Consider the following 21410-nt stretch of genomic DNA (forward strand, 5'->3'; position numbering starts at 1 on the left):
GAGAGAGAGAGAGAGAGAGAGAGAGAGAGAGAGAGAGAGAGAGATGCTCTGGAGGAGCAGGGCGCATTCAAAAGTGAAATACTCCAGGAAAGAGAACTTTTGCTAACTCTCAGTTTGTATTTCATGAAACTTTCGGTATATGAAGATATCAAGCCATTTGTATAAGACCATGCAGCATGCAGCATAATTTTAGTCTGAGTTTTTCCTCTCAAACAGCACTGTTCTCCCTTAATGTTGAAACAGATTTTCTCTGAAATGTCATCCCCTCCTCACTGCTCTGGCTGGTTTTGTTCCCATTTAATACATCTTTGTACACAAGTCTTCCATTGATTTTGCTCAACTGCATGATCTGAAAAAACTTCCTTCTGAAATTGCAAATAAATTCTGTCTGATGTCTCTTTTGGTTTCACTCAAAATTATTTGAGAAAACAGGCATAGTTCCTAACCTGAGTCCTACCCAATAAACTCCAGTGCTCCTCTCTAAGAGAAATTTCTATACCAATGTAAACCTGTTTTCAAAACACACCACTAACAGCTGAACAAAAAAAGCAGATGAACAATGAAAGTAAGAATGGGAATGTTTCTAGTACACATCTAGCACAGTTCTTTTCTCAAGTTACCACAAGGTAGGTTAAAAAAAAGTGTGCTAAGATTCTAGGACTATAGAGTGTGCTGTAACTTTGCCTCCATGGCACAGTCAGTTACTGCATTCAGCCATTAACCAGGAGATCGATGGTTTGAATCCACCAGGGATCGTGATGTTCCTTACCTTGGTTGCTTAAAACTGCTTTTCCTATACTGAGTCTATTCTGATTCAAAATGAACTTTTGGATTTTTCTCTAATTCTGTGAAATACGCTATGCCTTTGGGATTGCATTGTATCTGTATAGAAACTTTGGAAGTGTGGCCATTTTCACTGTGTTGGTTCTTTCCTCCCAACAAGGGATATCTTAACATTTTCTGATATTTTCTTTCATCTCTTTTTTTCAGAATACTGTAGTTTTCAATGTAAAGGTCTTTTACTTCATTATGTTTACTTCAATAGGTTTTACTTCATTAGACTGATTTCTAGGTATATCACTTTTTGGACACTATTGTGAAAGGTGTTCTTTCCCTAATTCTATCTCAGTGAGTTTGTTATTTGTGTACAGAAAGGCTGTTGATTTTTGAGTGTTAACTTCTATCCAGCTATGCTACTGAATTTGGTTATTAAATCTAGAAGTCTTTTGGGTAGTTTTTGGGGTCTTCAATATAGAGTATCATGTCATATGCAAATTATAATAATTTAACTTCTTTCTATCATTGTTCCTTTTATTACTTTCTCTGGTCTAATTGCTCAGGCTGTTTCCAGAATTATATTGAAAAAGAATGATGGTAGTTGCCATCCTTGTCTTTGTGTTGACTTTAAAGTGAAAGCTTTCATCCTTTCCAGCCAGAGCCCAGGCCTGGGGTGTGTGTGAGAACTTCTACGCACATGCCAGATCCCTTCCAGCCAGAGCCCACACCCAGCTTGTGCATGGGACCTTCCACCTGCTCACTGATCCCCAGATCCCTTTCCAGCCAGAGCCCAGGCCTAGAGTGTGTGTAGGACCATCCACACACTCTCAGGAACCTCCTCCATCAGACAGATGGTGTGGAACCCTGCAGTAGAACTCCCTGCAGAGAGGATAGGAGCCAGACCCACTAAGCTAATCCAGGAAACATCTTGCCACAGGGGTTCTCTTCCATGGGCTGCAGCAGGAAGAAGCTGAGCACAGCAGCCAGACCCAAGTCAGGCACCTCTAAATGAGTTCAAACTTGGTAGATCCGGACCCTGTAAGCTGAGACACTTTGCTAGACTCAGATCTATGAGAGCATCCTCTCTCTTTCTCTCTTGATCAAGAAAGGGGACAACAGGTAACCAGGGTGAACAAGTCTGCCTGGTAGACCCATATACATCAAGGGAGGTGATCAGACAGAACTTAGGGGAACTAATTTAAATACAAATTCCCAATTTAATATCTGCTTAGCTCCACAGGCATAGTGTTTGTTCTTATGGTCTAAAATACAAACCCATTAGTTACAAAAGTTTGTCAACTGCTAAATATCACTACCTGTTATTAGTGTTCCTAATTGTAGTTCTGGAAATACAAAACAGTAACTGCCTTAACCAGATAAACTCTCTTGGGTAAGAATTTTGGTAGGTGCTAAGGTAATAACTGCACTAAAGTTGTACACCAACGGTCAGAGGACAGTGCTATACAAAATGACAAAGAGAAGGAGCAGAATGCATTCTCAGGCCCCAAGCCCACACAGAACAAATGCAGGAGACAATAGCATAGAAGAAACTGGAAGCCACACTCCTGAAATCTCTGAATTAATAGCATCTGAAGTAAAGAAACAACTGCAGAAAGGTATAGAGAAAATCAGATCAGAAATAATCTCTGAAGTAAAAAAAGAAATGATAACTATAATGACAGAATTAAGTGCTTCTAAAGAAGACACTGATAAAAAAGAGAATAGACGAATGATAGAATCCTTGAATGAATAATACACAAAAGAAATAGAATGCATAAAGCAGATTCAAAGAGATATACAGGAAATTAAAACCTCAATCACAAGCTGGCAAAACCATTTGAATGAAAGAGAAGATAAGAGTTTCAGATCTTGAAGACACCATTGCAGCTAAAGAAAAGGTAAGAAAAGATCTCTTAAAAACAATTAGGATGTAGGGAAAAATAATTCAACATCTACAAGATGATGCAAAGATGAACAACATAAGACTAATAGGCATCAATGAGAAAGAAGGAGTCAATACAAAGGATATAAAAAGAATATGGGAAGAAATAATAGCAGAAAACTTCCCAAATATGGGGAAACAATCTGACATTCAGGTAACCAAAGCATATAGAACTCCAAATCACATCAATCCAATTAAAAACACACCCAGACATATATTAATCAAGATCACAGAAATACAGCATAAGAATATACTAAAAGCCGCTAGGGAAAATAAACAGATCACATTCAAAGAAAAATCCATCAGAATAATGGCAGATTTCTCTACACAAACCATCAAGTCAAGAAGAGTATGGAGCAAAGTACTTCACGTCCTCCAAGAAAACAAATTCCAGCCCAGACTGATATACCCTGCAAAATTCTCTTTCAAGTTTGATGGAAAAGTGAAATACTTCCATGACAAAGAACAACTAAAGAATTTCATGATGACAAAGCCAATCCTACACAGACTACTAAAAGGTATTCTAGAGAGGGACCAGAATGACCACAACTCCATGAATGAGAATAGAAAGAACCCACCAAATAGGGCAAACAAACACAGAAGAAAAAGGGGTATACAACAGCAAGTAAATAACATGTCAATCATAAGTCAGTACATCTCAATTATAACCATCAATGTAAATGGAAAAATTCACCAATTAAAAAAAATAGACTGGCAGAGTAGATTAAGATGCAAAATTCAACAATATGCTGTATACAAGAAACACACTTAACTCATAAAGAAATTCATAGGCTGAAAGTCAAAGGATAGAAAATAATACTACATGCCCCAACATCTCAGAAAAAGGCAGGGGTAGCAATCCTGCTCGCAGACAGTCTGAACTTCAAACCAAGAATGAGCAAATGAAATAAAGAAGGCACCTACACACTGGTTAGGGGAAAAATACAAGAGGAAGAAGTAACAGTCATAAATATGTATGTACCAAACATGGGGGAACCCGACTATATAAGACAAATCTTAATGGACATGAAAAATCTAATATCCCATACCACAATCTTTTTTTTTTCAAAATTTTATTGATTTTTTTTCAAAATTTTATTGATTATACCACAATCTTAATAGGAGACCTTAACACCCTCTTATCCCAAAAAGATAGGTCAAGCAGATAAAAAATTAGCAAAGAAGTACCAGAACTTGGAACAAAAGGACTTAGTGGACATATACAGAGTGTTCCATCCAAACACATCTGAATATACATTTTTTCAGCTGCACATGGGACATTTTTCTAAAATAGACCACATACTAGTCCATAGGTCATGCTTAAGTATATGCAAAAAAGCAGGAAATACCCCATGCATATTATCTGACCACAGTGCAATTAAACTAGAAATAAATGACAAAAGAAATCACAAAACCCTCAGAAATATCTGGAAATTAAACAACACCCTCCTCAGCAACTAATGGGTTATAGATGAAATTAAACAATATCTACAATTCAATGAAGATTCAAGGACAATTTATTGGAATTTATGGGATGCAATGAAAGCAGTGCTTAGAAGGAAATTTATAGCTGTGAACTCACACATTAGGAAAACAGAATGGGAACAAATAAATACCCTAATTCTGCACCTCAAACGTCTAGAAAAGGAAGAGCAAACCAAACCCAAAGCCCAAAGACAAGAGGAAATTATAAAGATAAGAGCATGAAGCCTCATTCTGCATTAGAATGGGCACTGTTGATTGGTGTCCAGAATTGGTCAATGTGGCTAAAATTGAGACACAGGTCATGCTTCCATCACAGTAAATATTTACAGTGGTGACAATGAGGCCTGTAACATTTTACCTAATACTGACTGAAAAATGTTGACTTTCAGTATTAGAAATGAAAGGTTAAGGAATGATACAGAATCTAGGTCATGTGCCAAAATACCAATACTATGTACAATTCAAATTCTAGGCTCCAAAAATGTATTGCTGGACGAAATTGGATATAAGACCACAGGGCAGATGGGATGGCTGGAGTAAGCTTCAGTTCTTTCGAAAAGGCCTACTCTGAAGACAGCCTCATTAAAGTGGCCCTAATTAAATCACATGAAATTTCTTTAAAATAAAATTTACTTAATTAAAAAAGAGCAGAAATTAATACAGTTGAAACAAAGAAAACAATACAAATAATTAATGAATCAAAAAGCTGGTTCTTTGAAAGATTAATTAAATTGATAAGTGAAATTCTTGAAAGAATTGACAACTGGGACCTCCCCTTACTGAGAAGTTTTCGCACATCAAAAGAAATTACCAACAGAGTGAAAAGATAATCCACAAACTTGGAAAAAATCTTAACATATTAGCACTCAGACAAAGGTCTTCTAGCTAGAATTTATTTTATTTGTATTTTAGGGAAGGGTCTACAGCATGTTAGGGTCTCACTACTAGATCACACTCATAGTGATCCACCTGTTTACAGCCTCCCAAGGGTTGGGATTACAGGCGTGCGTCACCACACCCAGTCTCAGTTGCCCTCTCAGTGCACCCCAAGAGTGGGGCTGGCACAGCATGCCCAGGGATTGAACCCCGGCCACTGCACCTGCTTGTAGGCACTTTAATCTGCTGAGCCATTTGGCCAGCCCTATCTAGAATTTATAAAGAACTAAAAAAATTAGGGCCCCAAAATTTAAAGACTCAATCCAAAAATGGGCATCCAAAATGAACACTTCTCAGAGGAAGAAATACTAGAAGTTAACAAATACATGAAAAAATGCTGTACATCACTAGCCATTCATGAAATGCAAATTAAAACAACACTGAGATACCATCTCACCCCAGAAAGAATGGCTATCAAAAGAAATCAACCAACAACAAATGTTGGGGAGGCTGTGGGGCAAAAGGAACCCTTCTCCACTGCTGGTGGGAATGTAGACTGGTGCAACCACTATGGAAATCAGTGTGGAGACTCCTCAAAATACTAGGACTAGAAATCCCATCCCTCTATTGGGAATTTCCCAAAAATAACTGAAAACATCATATCATAGTGATATATGTGTGCCTATGTTTATAGCAGCACAATTTGTGATAGCCAAATCTTGGAGAAAACCAAATGCCTGTCACCTGAGATATAGATGAAAAAGATACGGTGTTTTTATACAATGGGTTATTATTCATCTATAAAGGAAAATAAACTCAAAGCCTTCGTATATAAGTAGATGCAACTTGAAGATATAAGTGAAATAAACCAGACTCATATGTGTAAATACCATATTATCTCGCTAGTGTAAGAACTCAAAAAGAATAAATTAAAATTGAAAGATACAATATAGTTAAATGGAAAGTGAGAACTTAAGGATTAAACAATGAAGAGAGAGAGAGAAGAAAAGTTAGGAAATATGGCAGGGGCAAAATCATAGTTATATAAACAAGATGGTTAAGGCAATGGTCCTAAGAATCTCCATCAGGTTTTTGAAAATAGCAGTTAATGGATAGAACTCTCACTCTGACTAACTATATATGCTAATATCTGTGAACTAAGCAACTAGACTGAGGATAGAAATGTATAATACTAAAACCATGCTTGAAATACTTACCATTTTGGTCTTCTAAATGCATATTGCTTCTAATGCCATATCAATTATTGCTATACTCTCTTTAAAGTAAATGTTTGAAGAACAAAAGATAATAAAACAAGAGACAAAAAAAAAAAAATGCCAGGGGATGGTCCAGCTACCATGTTGTATAGGAATTTATTTCTAAATTTCTGTGTTAAAATGTGTAATTGGTTTTTTTCACATTCTATAGGGATTTAAAGTTTTGAATATTCATGGTTGTTGGAAAATAGCAGTTCCATGTTATGCCTAAGGTATTTGGTACTCAGACAGATAGGTTAAGCTCAACTGCCTCTGTTACAGGATAATATTAGGCTTCTCTTCTGGATTTTTAACAAGTAAAGTTTGCAGACCAAAAATAAAAAGCAAAAGAAGGGCTACAAGGATAGCCAATATTTTGGCCCTAGCCCTTCAAGATCAGTGAGGACTCAGAACATAAGAGAACCTGTGACATCCTGTAACTCAGTGGCGTCCCAGATTTTCTGATCAAGGAGATTATGGGGCCACAGAGAAAAGTGATTGATGATGTATAGTGTGCCTAAAGAGAGTCACCTAGAGAGAAAAAACTCTCAGGCTTTCACAGAGAGCAAATTGGTCAAGCAATGGCCATGACTCATCCAGATAGCTGACACTGACAAAAGATCTACAAGGTGCTGTACGTGGTTTCAGGGTAAATCCTGAGGGGATTTGACTGACCTTGTAAAATACAAAATTAATTTTTTTGTTATCTAGATCTTGCTTTAACTTGGTCTTAACCATTCAGCAGAAAATTATAACCACGAGGTATAAAAAGTGATGCCATATTAATATGCTGAACTGTAAAAGGCTCAAGTCAACTATTTCTGACATTAGGACGATCCTTTTGAGGCTGGGGAGATGGCTCAGTGGAATAAGCGTTTCCCTGGCAAGTGCAAGGGTCTGCGTTCAATCCCCAGTTCCACCAAAAAAAAAAAAAAAAAAAAAAAAAAAAAAAAAAAAAAAAAAAAAAAAAGAAAGAAAGAAAAAGAAAAAAAAGAAACAAACTTCTGACAATTGCCAGTTCTGCCAATAACCCACGACTATATTGGGTTATTTTCCTAAATTCAAGTACCTACAATATTTGAACTGGCATCAAGTATGAAAAGGTCATTTAAAGACTTCTCCAAATACAGCTTCTCTAACAACAATGGCACTCCCACTCTGACAAAACAAGACAAAAAAGGGGGATATAAATAAAGGACCACTTGTAGAGAAAAAATATATATGTATATACAAAATAGGATCGATATACAGCTACCTTCTCTTAGTTCAATAAGAAAGGTTTGTACTAATATTGTTTACACAACATGTCATGTCTGTATCTTGTCCTCTGCATAACTATTACAAAGACAATAATATGCAATGTATTAATTATTGTAACTGTTCTACTAACCTGTTTTGAAACTTTCATTGCTATTTTTCTCATTCAAATAAACATTTTAAAAAATTAAAAGAATAGAAAAAAATTAAGTGAAAGCTTTTTTTTTAACCATTTAGTATGTTCACTGTTGGTTTGTTGTATGGCTTTTATCAGGTTGAGATAAAGACTATCTATTCCAATGTTTTGTAGGGTTTTGTTGTAGTCAGGGTTTACAAGGGAATGGATTTAATATGACACATAATTTATGGGAATATTTTTATATTACCCAACAAGTGAAATGTAAAAGTGTGGAAGATCTATCCACACACTAGAGAATCAAAGAATCCACCTGAGGGGCCTGCATTTCATGGCAGTGTCCTACATGAATCCAGCTGAAGACCTAGAGCCCATGGCAGTGCCCATGAATCTAAATGGAGACCTAGAGCCAATGACAAAGTCTCATACAAGTCTCTATGAAGGATCTGCACTGGGAAAGCCCAAAGGTCAGTGGTGGAAGCTAAAAGGTCTAAACTAGCAGGATGAAGAATCTGTGCCAGTAGGCTGAGGTACCTGCACTGGAGATAGGAAGCAATTCTCAAGATAAGGACCAGAGCTCCCCAAAATACAGCTGTAACCATCCTCAGCAACATCAAGGTTCCAAGCTTCTCCAATGATGAGAACAGCTGAGGAAATATCAGGAAAGCCAGAGAGACAAGTTTCTCCAGGAGAATCAACAGCACACTCTCTCTTCTAGTTATTTTATACTGTTTGGAAAAATCCTTAGATGGGCCCTCCACACACAGCACCACAGTGATTCAGTTCAGCTGGGTGCTACAAGTTGACCACCAATTGTCAATCCACCACAGGTTTTTATCATGAATGGGTACTGGACTTTGACAAATGTTTTTTTCTGCGTGATTATATAGTTTTTGTCCTTGGCTCTGTTAGTCAGGCTCCTTTGGCCTCCTCAGCAAGGCTTCAGCTTTGCCTCTGAGAACTATAAAATTTGATCATAATATCATCCATCCACCTTTCACACTGAGAAACTTGAGAAACACTATCTGGATTCTCCACTTTGGGAGAATGGACTTTTGGAAGTTTCTAACAGTACAGAAGTCTTAATTTGCTTGTTTATAAAATGAAGACAACAAATGGCCTTAGTTGAAGGGAAGGTAAGGAAATGTGATAAAAAATAAAATATATCACGTACAGGTACAAATTCCCTATGATGAATGTGATCGTTATGTATAGCCAAGTTGTACCAATAAACTTAATTTTTAAAAAAAGAAAAAGAAGATGACCTTGCAGAATTGGTTATGCACATTTGTAATCCTAACACTCATGGAAGTTGAGGTATGGTGATCCCAAATTCAAGCCCAGTCTGGGCAAGTTAGTGACTCAGGCAACTCTGTCTCAAAATAAAAAAATAAAAAGGGTTGCTAACTTTTGAGTCTACACTGAAGTCACGAGCCTGGAACACTGTCCTTGACTCATCCACAAAATTCCTGCCAAGCCCAGTGCTTTCATTTTCTCCCCTTTCCCCCCTCCCAGAGTCTCATTGTGTATGCGACAACACTTCCTGCTCTTTCCTGAAAAGCCCTTGCTACAACCTATCCCTGACCTCTCCTTCATCCTGAGCTTGTTCCAGGCAGTACAGGTGTCAGCCTTGCATACATCAAAACTACCAGTGCACTAACTGGAGGCCTCTGCCTGGTACAGATACAAAGTTCCTTCTCTCTATGCACTCTGCAGTGACCCCAGCCCACCTCTCTGATTGATCCCAATGAAAACCATCAGCTTTGGGAGAGGCCTTTTGTTCCAGAGAACACTGGGTTATCCCAGAGCTCCTCACCTGCAGAACTTTTCTTTTGCAACCCTGTGACATACTGCTGGAAAGGTTAATTGATACTCTTTATCAGTTACTTGGCCCTTGAACTCATGGTGATCCTCCTGCCTCAGCCTCCCAAGTACTGGGATTGTAAGTGTCTGCAACCACACTCAGTGGTCTTTCACTTCCTAAACTATCAGCAACCTCATGGGAAAAAGTCTGTCTTGGTGTCTCTATCTAGCAAAGGTGGCAATAAGTACTTTTAATTCTATATAAATATGCAAGTTTGTCAAATCCTGAAGCTCAAATTTTGCTGGTACGTTCGAAGTCATGAGTTGAGTGATCCAAAATTCTTGCCGGACATTATGGCACGGGGCAATAATCCCTGCACTCTGAAGGCTGAGGCAGGAAGATTGCCACAAGTTTGAGGACAGCCTGGGCTTCATAGTGAGTTCAAGGCCGGACTGAACTACATAGCAAGACCCTGTCTCAAATAAACTAAAAAACAGTAACGTTACAAAAGATGTATTTGTGTATTAGGTGTAAGAGTATGGGTTGCTAGAAACATACTTAGCTTCACTATATGTCTTTTTTTTTTTTTGAGACAGGTTCTTGCTATGCAGTTCTGGTTGGCCTTGTACACACTTTTATAGCTCCCATGCTGGTCTTGAACTCGCAGAGATCCTCCTGTTTCAACCTCCTGAGTGCTGGGATTACAGGCATGCACCACCATGCCTGGTTCCCAGATTAGCATGGCATTGCTGGAGTTCCAGGGCAGGAATGGCATGGGGAGCCAGGGATCAAACTTGGGAACTTGCCCTTGCCAGGTAGGTGCTTATGCCTCTGAACTATCTTCCCAGCCCCTATAGGGTCATTTTTATTCTTCCAAATACATCTATCAAGATTTGGCTGGGATGGGCACTGGAAATGAATACACACTTCTCAGATGAAGAAATACAAATGGCAGATAAATATATGGAAAAATGTTCAACATCACTGGTTATTTGAGAGAGGCAAATTACAATACTGAGATCCCACGTCATTCCAAAAGAATGGCTATCATCAAGAAATCAACCAATAACATGCTTAGGAGACTGAGGCAGGAGGATCACTTTGACTTTGAGGCCAGCCTGGATTACAAAGTGAGTCCAAAACCAGCCTGAACAGATAAAAACGATGTGCATTTTTATACAATCAAGTATTACTCAGCTATAAAGAAAAATAAACTTGAGGCTTTTATAAATAAGTAGATGCACTTATGAGTGTGACAGTGCATAAGTGAAATAAATCAAGACGTGTAAATATCTATTTGCTCCCTAGTGTAAGAAACTGAAAGAGTAAATAAAATCTAAAAGGTATAATAGATATAGTGGAAGGGAAACTACTCAAAAGGAAAGAACAATTGGGATTGAACATAACAATATACAATGTAACACCCACTGTTAATTTCTTATCATTTTGTTTTGAAATTCTGTATTTTTTTTTCTCTTTCAAATAAATTTTTAGCATAATAGATTTGGCTGGAAATTTTTAAGTCGAAGTGTGTATGAAATCACTTCCATTAAAACAAAACTCACCATGAATACGTTACATTGAGAAGAAAAAGCAACAAGCAAAACCCAAATAATTATAATCATGTTCCCTTAAATTAACAGCTCAGATAATGATCTCTGCTTTGTTTCGAGACAGGGTCTAAGTAGTCCAGGCTGTCTCTCCAACTATGTAGCCCACAGAGATCCTCTTGCCTCAGCTTACCGAGTGCTGGGATTACAGGTATGCACTACTACCCCCAGCAATGACCACTTTGAATCTGAAACTGTATAAATTTCTTAGTCTAGGACTGGGAATATAGCTTGGTGGTACAGCACCCATTTGGCCTAAATTCAATTCCCAGTGCTCCCCCAAAAAGTCTGTTCTAAAGATTTCTTAGTTTAATGTGACATCTGAGTGCTCCGTTTTAGTGGCTTACCCTGATTCTTTGAGGAAAGGAGGGCTGTTTTGTGTGCCTGCTGTGAACCTGTGATCTAAGTTCCACTTAAGTGTAGCTGAACAGCACTTATTCCCAACTTCCCTCCTAGGTTTTGCCCACCTTTCTGAACCCAACACTCAATCCATCAAGCACTATAGGAACACAGCAAGATCTTTCACACTTTCTGCTATCATTCTCCCAATGTGCTTCTAAGGAATGACGTAGAAAAGCTTGAAGACTGTCCCACCCCAGAACCGTCCTCATGAACCAAGACCACACTGGCAGCCCTCCCTCCACACACTGCCAAGGCCCAGTATCCTCACATACTATCCCCTCTTCACACACACACACAATGTCCACTACCTCAGCAGTTTCTTCACACAGTTGCTTTACAAATATTGAATAAGTCAGGAATAGTGATGCATGACTATACCTCCAGCTACTTGGGAGACTGTGGCAGGAGGATCTCAAGTGTGAGCCCAATCTGGGCAAGTTGACAGGACCTGTCTCAAAATAAATGAAAAGGCTTGCAATGTAGCTCAGTGGTTGAGCACCTTTTTGTTACTGAGTACTGCACCCAGTGCTGCACTTCTGAAGTTACAATTAACCCAATCACTCCACACTTGAAACTAAAAAAAAAAAAAAAAAAAAAAAAAAAAAAAAAAATTACAAAAAAGATATTTTAGGGCTGGGGAGATGGCTCAGTGGAATAAGCACTTCCCTGGCAAGCGCAAGGGCCTGACTTCAATCCCCAGTTCAACACACACACAAAAAAGATGTTTTATTTTTCATAAATATATTTGGAGCAAGGTTCTCAACCCAATCCCAACTCATTATCTCCTATATCTGTTAATGTTTTCTAAATAAAAACTATGTTGTTACTGCTCTTACCTGAGTCAGTAAAGAGGATAAGAATGGTAGGCCATTATCATTCTAGTTGGAAATAAAGGCCACTCCTGGGACCAAGATCATGGGATTTTTAGAGGACCTCATTGGATAAGAGACAGGCAACCAAAAGTCATACAAATGGAAAAGGCGTCTGCAGCAGTCACAATCACACTAGTATGAATAAAGTGCCCAGACAGACACTTATAGAGGTTGAGCAAGAGGGACATGGGAGTCCCACAAAACTTCTATGTCTGAGTCCTCATCAAAGACTCCTGGTCTGACAGACAATGTCCGCCTGCAAAGTCAGTCTGACTCTAGCATAAGGTACACAGCAAGTAGGACAAGGCCAGATGGAAGGGGCCTTCCTGCCCCTCAGGAGTCCTTCACCAGTGATGGCTTCTCTGTGTTCTCTGATGGTGCTGGGGCTCCAAAGATCCTGGCAAGGAGCCCTCGGTTGGAGCGGGCCTGGTCCTGAGCAGCAGCCAGGCGAGCCCGTTCACGCCCTCCAGGCCGTGCTGCTTTCCGGGCTCTTAGCTCTTGCTCTGTGGGACGCTGGGCAAATGTCCAGGTACTGTCTGGGCGGGCAGGGTCCCCATCAGTAGCAAGGAAGCGTTGTCCCCGCTCCACACTCTGAAGATAGAAGTCAGTCTCACGCTTGGCCTGGGCAACCTCAGCTCTGAGACGCTGCCTGCGTACCTGGCGCTCAAAGGCAAGGTGTTCACTGAGGTGGGACCAAGTAAAACGGTGCAAATACTGTGGGCACAAAAAGAAAAGTTCAGGATGGGGTGGACGGAAGAGGGAGAAGAAATGGGGGTAGGCAGGAATGAGGCCAGGAAAAGCTCACTGGGATGGGAAGAAGATTAGAAGTGTGGCAGACATGCCTGACTCCTTACCTTCAGGTTCCACAGGTCATAGCGGAAGGGGCTGCGCCTGCGGGCACCCATGGGTGTGTTGTGCAGACTCAAAGCCACTCGCTTGGCTATGCGCTTATCCCGGAACTCCACCCAGCCCTCAGTATAGTCCTTGCTGTACTTCGATCCTTTCTTTCCTCCTGAGGTTGCTGCTGCCTTCTTCTTGCGCTTCACAAACCTGTCTGCATACCAAAGACAAAGTCATAGGGGAGGCCAAAGCAGCACTCCGGAGACTCACTCCTGGTTCAGAATCTGCTGCCCTGCACAGTACCTCCCAGTGCTGACCCAGACAGACAAACTGAGACTGCCTTCACCTATCAATTTCTTAATTGGTTTCTGTGAATACTATTTAAAATCCACATCAGGAACTATGTTAGAGGCAAACTATGGGGTGAGTGCTGAGACTGCTGGGTGTGAGGAGGGAAACATGATTCTGACAGTCACCAGCCCAGGCCATTGAAGACGGCAAATTGGAAGAAATGTAAGAGGAAGTATGGCTTAAGAAGAAAAGAAGACAAAGAAATGTGGACAAAGATCCTGTGAAGAAAGATGTAGAAAAAACTAAGAAGAGGCAAGGCTGCCCTCCAGCTGAGAAGCTGTCACCAAATCCCCCCAAACTGACAAAACAGATGAAACACTATCATTGATACTGTGATCAACTACAAAGATAGTTCAGGTGGCAGCTCAGTGAATCTTCATTCAGTTACCTTCCAGGAAAGAATTACCAGAATAACATGAATTAGGAAGCCAGTGGATTTCAAAAAGATAAAGGAAAGAATCCGTAATCATAAGTACCGGAGCCTGGGCAACCTGGAGAAAGATGTCATGCTTCCGTGTCACAATGCTCAGACATTCAACTTGGAGGTATCCCAGATCTACGAAGACTCCATCATCTTACAGTCGGTGTTTAAAAGTGCATTGCAGAAAATTGCCAAAGAGGAAGAAAGTGAGGAGGAAAGCAATGAGGAAGAGGAAGAAGAAGAAGAAGATGAAGAGGGGTCTGAGTCTGGGTCAAAATCTGTTAAGGTGAAAATCAAGCTCAATAAGAGAGATGAGAAAAGCCAAGACAAAGGAAAAGGCAAGAAAAGGCCAAATCGAGGGAAAGCAAAGCCAGTGGTGACTTTGACAGCAATGAAGAGCAGGATGAAAACAACCAGTCAGAAGCAAGTGGGACTGATGATGAGTGATCCCCATGGAACTGAGTATTTTTCTTCCCCTCTCCCATTTCTACCCAGTGGCTTCATGTGTCCTGTGGGTGCTGGGTTCTTTCTGTGTCCTCCTCCTCATCTTATAAACTAGCTTTAGAATAGTGCCAGACAAACATATGCTATCATGGTGTAAAAAACAAAGTTTGTAAAATATTGTGACCAAATGGGCCTCAAAGATTCAAAGATTAAAACAAACAAACTTTTGATGGAAAATGTGGGTAAATAGTGTATTTCTATGGGTGGGTCTAATTTGGTAAAGGTTTGTGCCTGGTTTTATCACATGTTTGGATGAGATTTTTGTTTTTTGTAGCACTAGTAACCAGAAGCCATTAAAAGCCACTAGTTATTTTATTTTTCATCAGGCAATTTTCAAGATTTTTATTTGTTCGGTATTATTTTTTTACATTGTGGTACACATAAGCAACTTTAATAGGTGATAAATGTACAGTAGATTTCACCTACACATACATTTTTCCACTTTATGCTCTATGATCTGAAAAATGCTTTTTAAATTGTGTAAAATTTGTCTACTGTAAACACTGCTTAATTTTGTTTGCTCTTGGTTTTAAAAAAAATTCTGTTGAAAACGCTATTGAATATTGTGATCTATATAGTGTACTGGATGACTTCTTTTTTTTTTTTTTTTTTTTTTTTGTTCCTCGAATGCCTTCAGGGCACTTTTGGCCAGCTGGAGAGGTGTGAGGTTCGAACTCCAGCAACCTGAGGCTGACAGCTTTGTGGAAGCAGCCACTTAAAGACCTGAGCTAGGGCCAGGCCCCCTGGATGACTTCTTTCATCCACCTGATTTCCTATGTCACCAATGTTTATTGTCTCCATCTCCCTAAAGTATACTTAATCTTTGCTTTCTTTGCACAATGTCTTTGGTTGCAAGTCATAAGCCTGAGGCAAATAAAATTCCAGTAATTTTGAAGAATGTGGTGTTGGTGCTTTCCTAATAAACATAATTTTGCTCCAAAATAAATAAATAAATAAATAAATCCACACCAACTCCAAACACCAATTTCAATTAGCATGTTAAGGGGGTGGGGGTGCTAATGATGTTTCTTGCTCTGTTGCCACTGTGCAAAAGGGATGTGTTCAGTTTTTTTAACAGAGGTGTGTTGTGGATACTTTTAAACTGCTGTTAAATTTTCTTTCTTACAAAGTAGTACTAACATGAATGGCTTAAAAAAGAAAAATAAATGGGCCAGCCAAATAGCTCAGCAGATTAAAGCACCTGCAAGCAGGCACAGGGGCCAGTCATGCCACTGTATCATCCCCTGGGCACACTGAGATGGCAGTTGAGACTGGGTGTGGTGGTGGGCGCCTGTAATCCCAGCTCTTGGGAGGCTGTAAACAGGTGGATCACTGAGTCCAATCTAGTAGTGAGACCATGAACACCCTGTAGATCCCTCCCTAAAACAAGAAAAATATTCTGGAATCTATGTAGCAAGAATACCAGCACTGGAACTGAGGACAGGGGATTCTGCCTCTGGGCTAGGCTAGAAAATCTTGAAAATGTTATTTTTACCTGTAACACTAGTTTTGATGACTTAAGGTGACAACTGTAACTTTTTTTATAAGTAAATGGGATTTAGTGCTTTTATACTCATTCCTTACATTTAAAAATATGAAAGCTTGGGGGCTGGGGAGATGGCTCAGTGGAATAAGCACTTCCCTGGCAAGTTCAAGTGCCTGAGTTCAATCTCCGGTTCCGCAAAAAAAAAAAAGAAAGAAAGCTTAAGAAACTATGTGAACTTAAAACCAGTAGTTTAGAACTAAAGGCCTGTAGTAACAAAACAACTATGCTCAAAAATGAAAAGTTAAAAAAAAAAAAAAAAGTGAAAAGTAGTGCAGTATGTACCTATGTACCTAGTTAGTAGTCTCAGCATTTTGAATATACCTGTACTACATTTCTACATTTTTAATACAACTACTTCCACATTAAGTTTAATGGTGACAAATTTGTGCTGCTTGTAGTGGAGGAAGCACACCTGACTTTACTGTTTTACTCTTGCCCATAGAAAAATGTGCAACACGGAAATATATACAGTCTTGATAGTTTGGGTTTCTAAACTACTAAAATATGTCATCCTTTTGCCTAACAAATCATAAAACCTGTGATGAATGGGGGTATAGTTTAAAGCTTTCATCGTGTTATATTTTAAGACACTAATAATTTTATATTTGGGGAATTTTTAAATTTTATTTAACTGGAATCACTGCCCTGGTGTAAACACTATGTAGCACACCTGTATTAAAAAAAAAATGCTAGTTTTCACACTTAATAAAAGAAATGCCCTTGAAATTTGCATTCAGGTTGTACTCATTTAGCACAGCGAAGAGGTCGGGAGAAGCGGGCGGAGCCAGGATTAGAACCTACGAGCTATCGGAGAAGTAAAACACCACCAGCAGAGCAGCCAAGCATCCCGTTTCCCCGCGCCCCGCCGCAGCCCTCCGCCATCCAGGCAGCAGAACGAGTGCCACCCTCCCTGCCTCGCAACCAGGGCTCCGCACTGACCTTCAGCCTGAAAGAACACGCGCCCGACCTCCCCGTAGGCGCTGAGGAGGTTGCGTACGTGTAAGGGTCGGAAGCGCGGTGGGACGTGGCCCAGGTACACGATACCCGGCACCACGCGCTTCCTGCTGCCGCGAGCCGCTTCTTCGGGCTCTTCTTGCTCCTCCTCAGCCTCTGACTTCTCGTCTGTTACTTCCACCGGATCCTGTTCCACCGCTGCCTCTAAGCCACCGGCCGACATGCTGGCTGAGACGTGGAGCACGACAGGCCGTAAAGCGGCCGGTGCGGGTGACGCAAACTACGTGCGACGCCTGCGACGTGGGGGCGTGGCCGGCGCGTAACGAACTCGGAAGAGCTGAGCCAAGAGCCGCGGAGGGGTAGACCTACGGTTTAACATTTCTCTCTGCCACAGCAGGGAGGCTAGGGCTGGCGGGGAAGCAGGCTTCCCCAGGCATTTGCAGAACCGGGTTTTGGCTGCTTCTAAAGTTTGCAAATATCCATATTTTAAGTTTGGGCTTGACAGTTTCAAATTGTTTTAAAAGTTTAATACAGGGTTTCTTTTTTTAATTTAGGCGTTTTCAATATGTGCTGTTTAACGCTGCAAATTTAATTTCGAATATTTAATTGGAGTTTATTTTTGAAATGTGAAGTTTTGACCTTTTAACAGTACTCTGCTGAGCTGGACTTCTTGACTATCTTAAAAGTGTAAGTGCGTGACAGTTGTGTGAAGATCTTGTACTCTGGTGTCCGGTTCGCGCGGGTCGCCGCGCGGCCCGTGTGCTGTTCCCCGGCCTCGCCCGCGCTGCCTGCTCCACCCTCGGACCCCCGCAGCTCGGTGCCCCCGCTTCTCCGCCCACACCCTGCGCACAGCTCGGCGGCCGCAAGCCCCCCGACGCGGCCCGGACGCCGCACCGAGGGTCGCCGCACACGCGGCCGGGAACCATTCAGAAGATCCTGGCTGCGTTCTGGAGCCCGCGCCGAGCCTGATGGGGGTGCCCAGGATTACAGGCGAGGTGAGGCGGTGGCACAGACCCGGGTGTGCTCGGGTTCCTTGGAAAAGGAACAGGAACGTCTAGGGTCTAATAACCAGACCCCGAGTTCTCGCTTGCCTGTTTCATTAACCCTATCAAAGAGACCCCTCTGCTGGTGGTCTGATCAGACCTTGCTCCACTGAACTCCGACATCTGCAAAATGTGGAAAAAGCGAAAGAGCCTGAGGCCGTGGCCTCGGGCTTGAGATTGAGGGCAGATGGAGCGGCGTGCCGGTCAGATATATCCGCACTGTGGCACCTGTGGCACTGTGTTCTCTATTATGGTTGTGTTTGAAGTTACTAGGAGTCTTAAGAAAAAAAACTAAGTCTTGTACAAAGTGTCTGTCTCTGCACGTAACCTGCTCCCCTCGTCTCAGTGAAAAGTAAACATTCCTTCACCGACTGTCAGTGTGAGGAGAACTTTGTCCCCTGCTTGTACACACAGAGTGAAGATCACTAAGTTTGTGGCCTAAATCTTGAGCCCTACAATCATTACCCCTTACCGTATTAAGATTAGTTCTGTTTTGAGTAAGCCCTCAGGGTCTAAGAGCCTTTCAAAATATAACTCCTTCGAGCCGGATTCGAACCAGCGACCTAAGGATATCCACAGACTAACACCTACAGTCCTCCGCTCTACCAACTGAGCTATCGAAGGAAGTGGTGGCCTCTTGGACACTTTAAATATTTAGGCAATGTTTTTTTTTTTTAATTTTTAAGTTGTATTCCTGTTAAGTAAACAGAGAAGCATGAGGAAACTTATTTGAATATTATGATATCTAAAACTGATCTGAGCAGTGATTATACACACATACGAAGAGTTGTTCTCTTAAATGTTTAAGACTTATACCTTTTACTGTACATTTCACATAAAATCCAGCTCCAGTGTTCTGTGTACTGCTTCCTTAGGTATAACACCAATGGGTCCATCAACCTTTTGTGCTTGTCGTCCTGGTGTGTGGTCTACTTCACACCTCTCTATGGAAGATGCATGCTAAACATAGACAACTGAATTGTAGATGACCGGATTTCCCATCTTTAATCGGAAAGATTAAATTTGGGAAATATTGCAGTTCTTTCTGAAGTACAAGGAAAAGTAGGACTAGGCACAAGTGTACTAGACACAATAGAGGTGTTTTATGTGCACACACTTAGGTATTAAGTAGCTTACATTACATTGCACAACTATAGTGAGGTGAGAGAAATAAATGAAACATACCTACACCTCAAATCTTAAAAGAAACTTAAGTGTTTCATTTATGGATGTGCAGCTGTGCTTTTCCACCAAGGGTTTGTGGTGGTGGTCAGTTTCTGGGCACCCAGAACAAATGAATCTAAAGGGGAAACCCAGAAGTCATGTGGCAAGACTTTCTGGAGGTTATAAAATTTTTATTGTATGAATTATTAAGTTTATGGAAAAGATTTCTGGTGAATTATCTAAAAGGCTCATCCTTTACTAAAATTAAGGTGCTCAGTATCTACAATCTTAGAAAAAATAAAAATGTCTTCAAAAGATCCTGTCCAATGAGTCCCATAAGAAATCAATGCAACAAAGCTAATAGTTACTTTGGTCACTCAGCTCCTTCTCATGAGAAACTAAGACTGTCTGGGAAGGGCCTTTCCAATGACCCGTCCTAATTTGCTGTTGCTGTATGAAGTGGCAGTCCCATTTGTTCTGCACATTGCTGAATCTTGGATGGCACATTGAAAACAGCTGAGCTGCCCTCTCCCTGTAATCCACAAACTATTGGTTTGTACAGGCTCTCAAAGGCTTTGCTAATTTTAGGTGTCAGCATTGGGGCCTATATATATATATATATATATTCCCTTTTGGCCTCTCCTCATCCAGATGCTTCTGGCCTGTGGAGCTTTTTTCCCCTGTCATTTGTTGCCATTTGGTGTTCTATACAACTTACCTTTTAAGCCTGGGACTTCTGTTCCACTCTGAAAGAGTAACTGGATGACGTGTATCTCTGGGTTGCAGTCACTGCGAGGCATCTAGGACAGTGCTTCCTAGGGGCACTAATGACCACTTATTGAGTGAATAAACTACATTCTTAAAGTAGACAGTGCTGTAATGGATGCACACACCCAGTAAATGGTCTGGGAAGGAGAAAGAAGAACAGGTATTGAACACCACCTACACCTCCAACTGCAGGGTCTTACCAGGATTGGGGAATGGAAATAAATAATTTGGAAATCTCCATCCTCAGAAAATTCAAAGGGAAAATTCTTGGGAAACGAGAGACAGTCCCGCCAGTATCCCCATTCAAATACTCTAGACTGTATTTTTCATTTAAATAAGGAAAAATGAAGTCCTGCGCGGTGTGCCTCAGAATACAAATCCTCGGAGCAGTGCAGAGCGGCGGGTGAGGCGCTGTAAACTCTCGCGGTGTTCGCGTGTGACCGCGCCTTCCAGCCACCGCCTCTCCTGTCTTCCCACCGAGCCAAGCGAACTTTTGTTGTCTTCTTGACCACATTGTATAATTTTGTCATCTTCATCGGCGTCTCTGTTACCCCAAACACTAATCGCCCTGCGGGTCTGGGGGGCGGGGCCGTGCGGGCGGGCGCGGCCAGGCGGCCACCCGGCTCCTCCCAGCCCAGCCTTCCCGCCGCCCGAACCCCCCGACCCCACCGCCTTCGGGACGAGCCCCACACCCCCGGAGCCCTCACCGCCCCCAACTCCTCCCTCAGGCCCACATTGCTATCACCCAATTGTTCACCCCGACTCCACCCCGCGTCCGCACTAAGCTACCCGGAAGCACCGAAGCGAGGGGCCGGCGTGGGTCCAACGGTCGCTGGACTCCGCACGGCAGGTGCCCGCCCCCAGGAACCTCAGCGCGAGCCTCGGCGTTCCCTGTCAACCTCGAGGGAGAGGGACACAGCGCCTCACTGTCCTGTCCTCCTGGCTGCACGAGTGAATGCTGTCACCCTTTGTTCCTTAGTTCACTCTGACCTCTTCTAAAACTCAACATTAGCAAGCAAGCGAGGTGGCAGCCTGGTTAATGTAAAAGTCAGCTGGAGTGGGGTATTCGGTGTACATGGTGTTCAGGGGACGGGGGATGGTTGGTGGCTTTATTGGGGGATACGTACCTCCTGGTTTAGCTTTGGGACATACTTGAAGTGCACTCTCTTAAAATTATTTTGAAAGTTCCAAGGTAGTTGAGAATTCCATGCTGCCTACCCTACCCTCCAATAAAGCACAGCACGGTTGGATAGGAGAAGGGGTGGGGTGAAACAGCGCGGTCCACAGTAGCAGGGAAGCAAAAATGGAGTGGGTAAGGGGGAGCCGGCAGGGACCGCGGGAGGGAAGGCAGGAGGGTGCCTTGAGGTGCGAATTGCACAAGAAAAGGGGGTGGGGAGGGACA

General features: G+C 41.6%; 1 protein-coding gene and 2 non-coding genes across 4 annotated transcripts in view; 1 reads left to right on the top strand and 2 right to left on the bottom strand.

Moving 5' to 3' along the window:
* The window catches only part of Abt1 (activator of basal transcription 1), a 25656-nt gene extending 8384 nt beyond the window's left edge, over positions 1 to 17272 (bottom strand). The window contains exons 1-3 of one of the 2 annotated variants that reach the window (XR_002817826.1): positions 17019 to 17272; positions 13272 to 13471; positions 12382 to 13131 (exon numbers count right to left, since the gene is read on the bottom strand). Coding sequence is in view for 1 of the 2 variants with exons in the window: in XM_023700000.1 (XP_023555768.1) it covers positions 12751 to 13131; positions 13272 to 13471; positions 17019 to 17256 (819 nt within the window). In the remaining variant the exon portion in view is untranslated. Of the gene's footprint in view, positions 1 to 12283; positions 13132 to 13271; positions 13472 to 17018 lie in introns of those variants that run through there. The other variant, XM_023700000.1, reaches the window with a different exon arrangement.
* LOC111812297 lies at positions 4427 to 4559 on the top strand. The gene has a single exon (XR_002817834.1). It is a non-coding gene; the product is annotated as a small nucleolar RNA SNORA1 (small nucleolar RNA).
* A 1339-nt stretch (positions 17273 to 18611) lies between the features above and the next one.
* Positions 18612 to 18700, bottom strand: Trnay-gua. Its single transcript is given in 2 exon segments — positions 18612 to 18647; positions 18664 to 18700. It is a non-coding gene; the product is annotated as a tRNA-Tyr (tRNA).
* Positions 18701 to 21410: the final 2710 nt, after the last annotated feature.

The sequence above is a fragment of the Octodon degus genome, unplaced genomic scaffold (assembly GCF_000260255.1).
Source record: "Octodon degus isolate 3935 unplaced genomic scaffold, OctDeg1.0 scaffold00119, whole genome shotgun sequence".
NCBI classification, from domain to species: Eukaryota; Metazoa; Chordata; class Mammalia; order Rodentia; family Octodontidae; genus Octodon; species Octodon degus.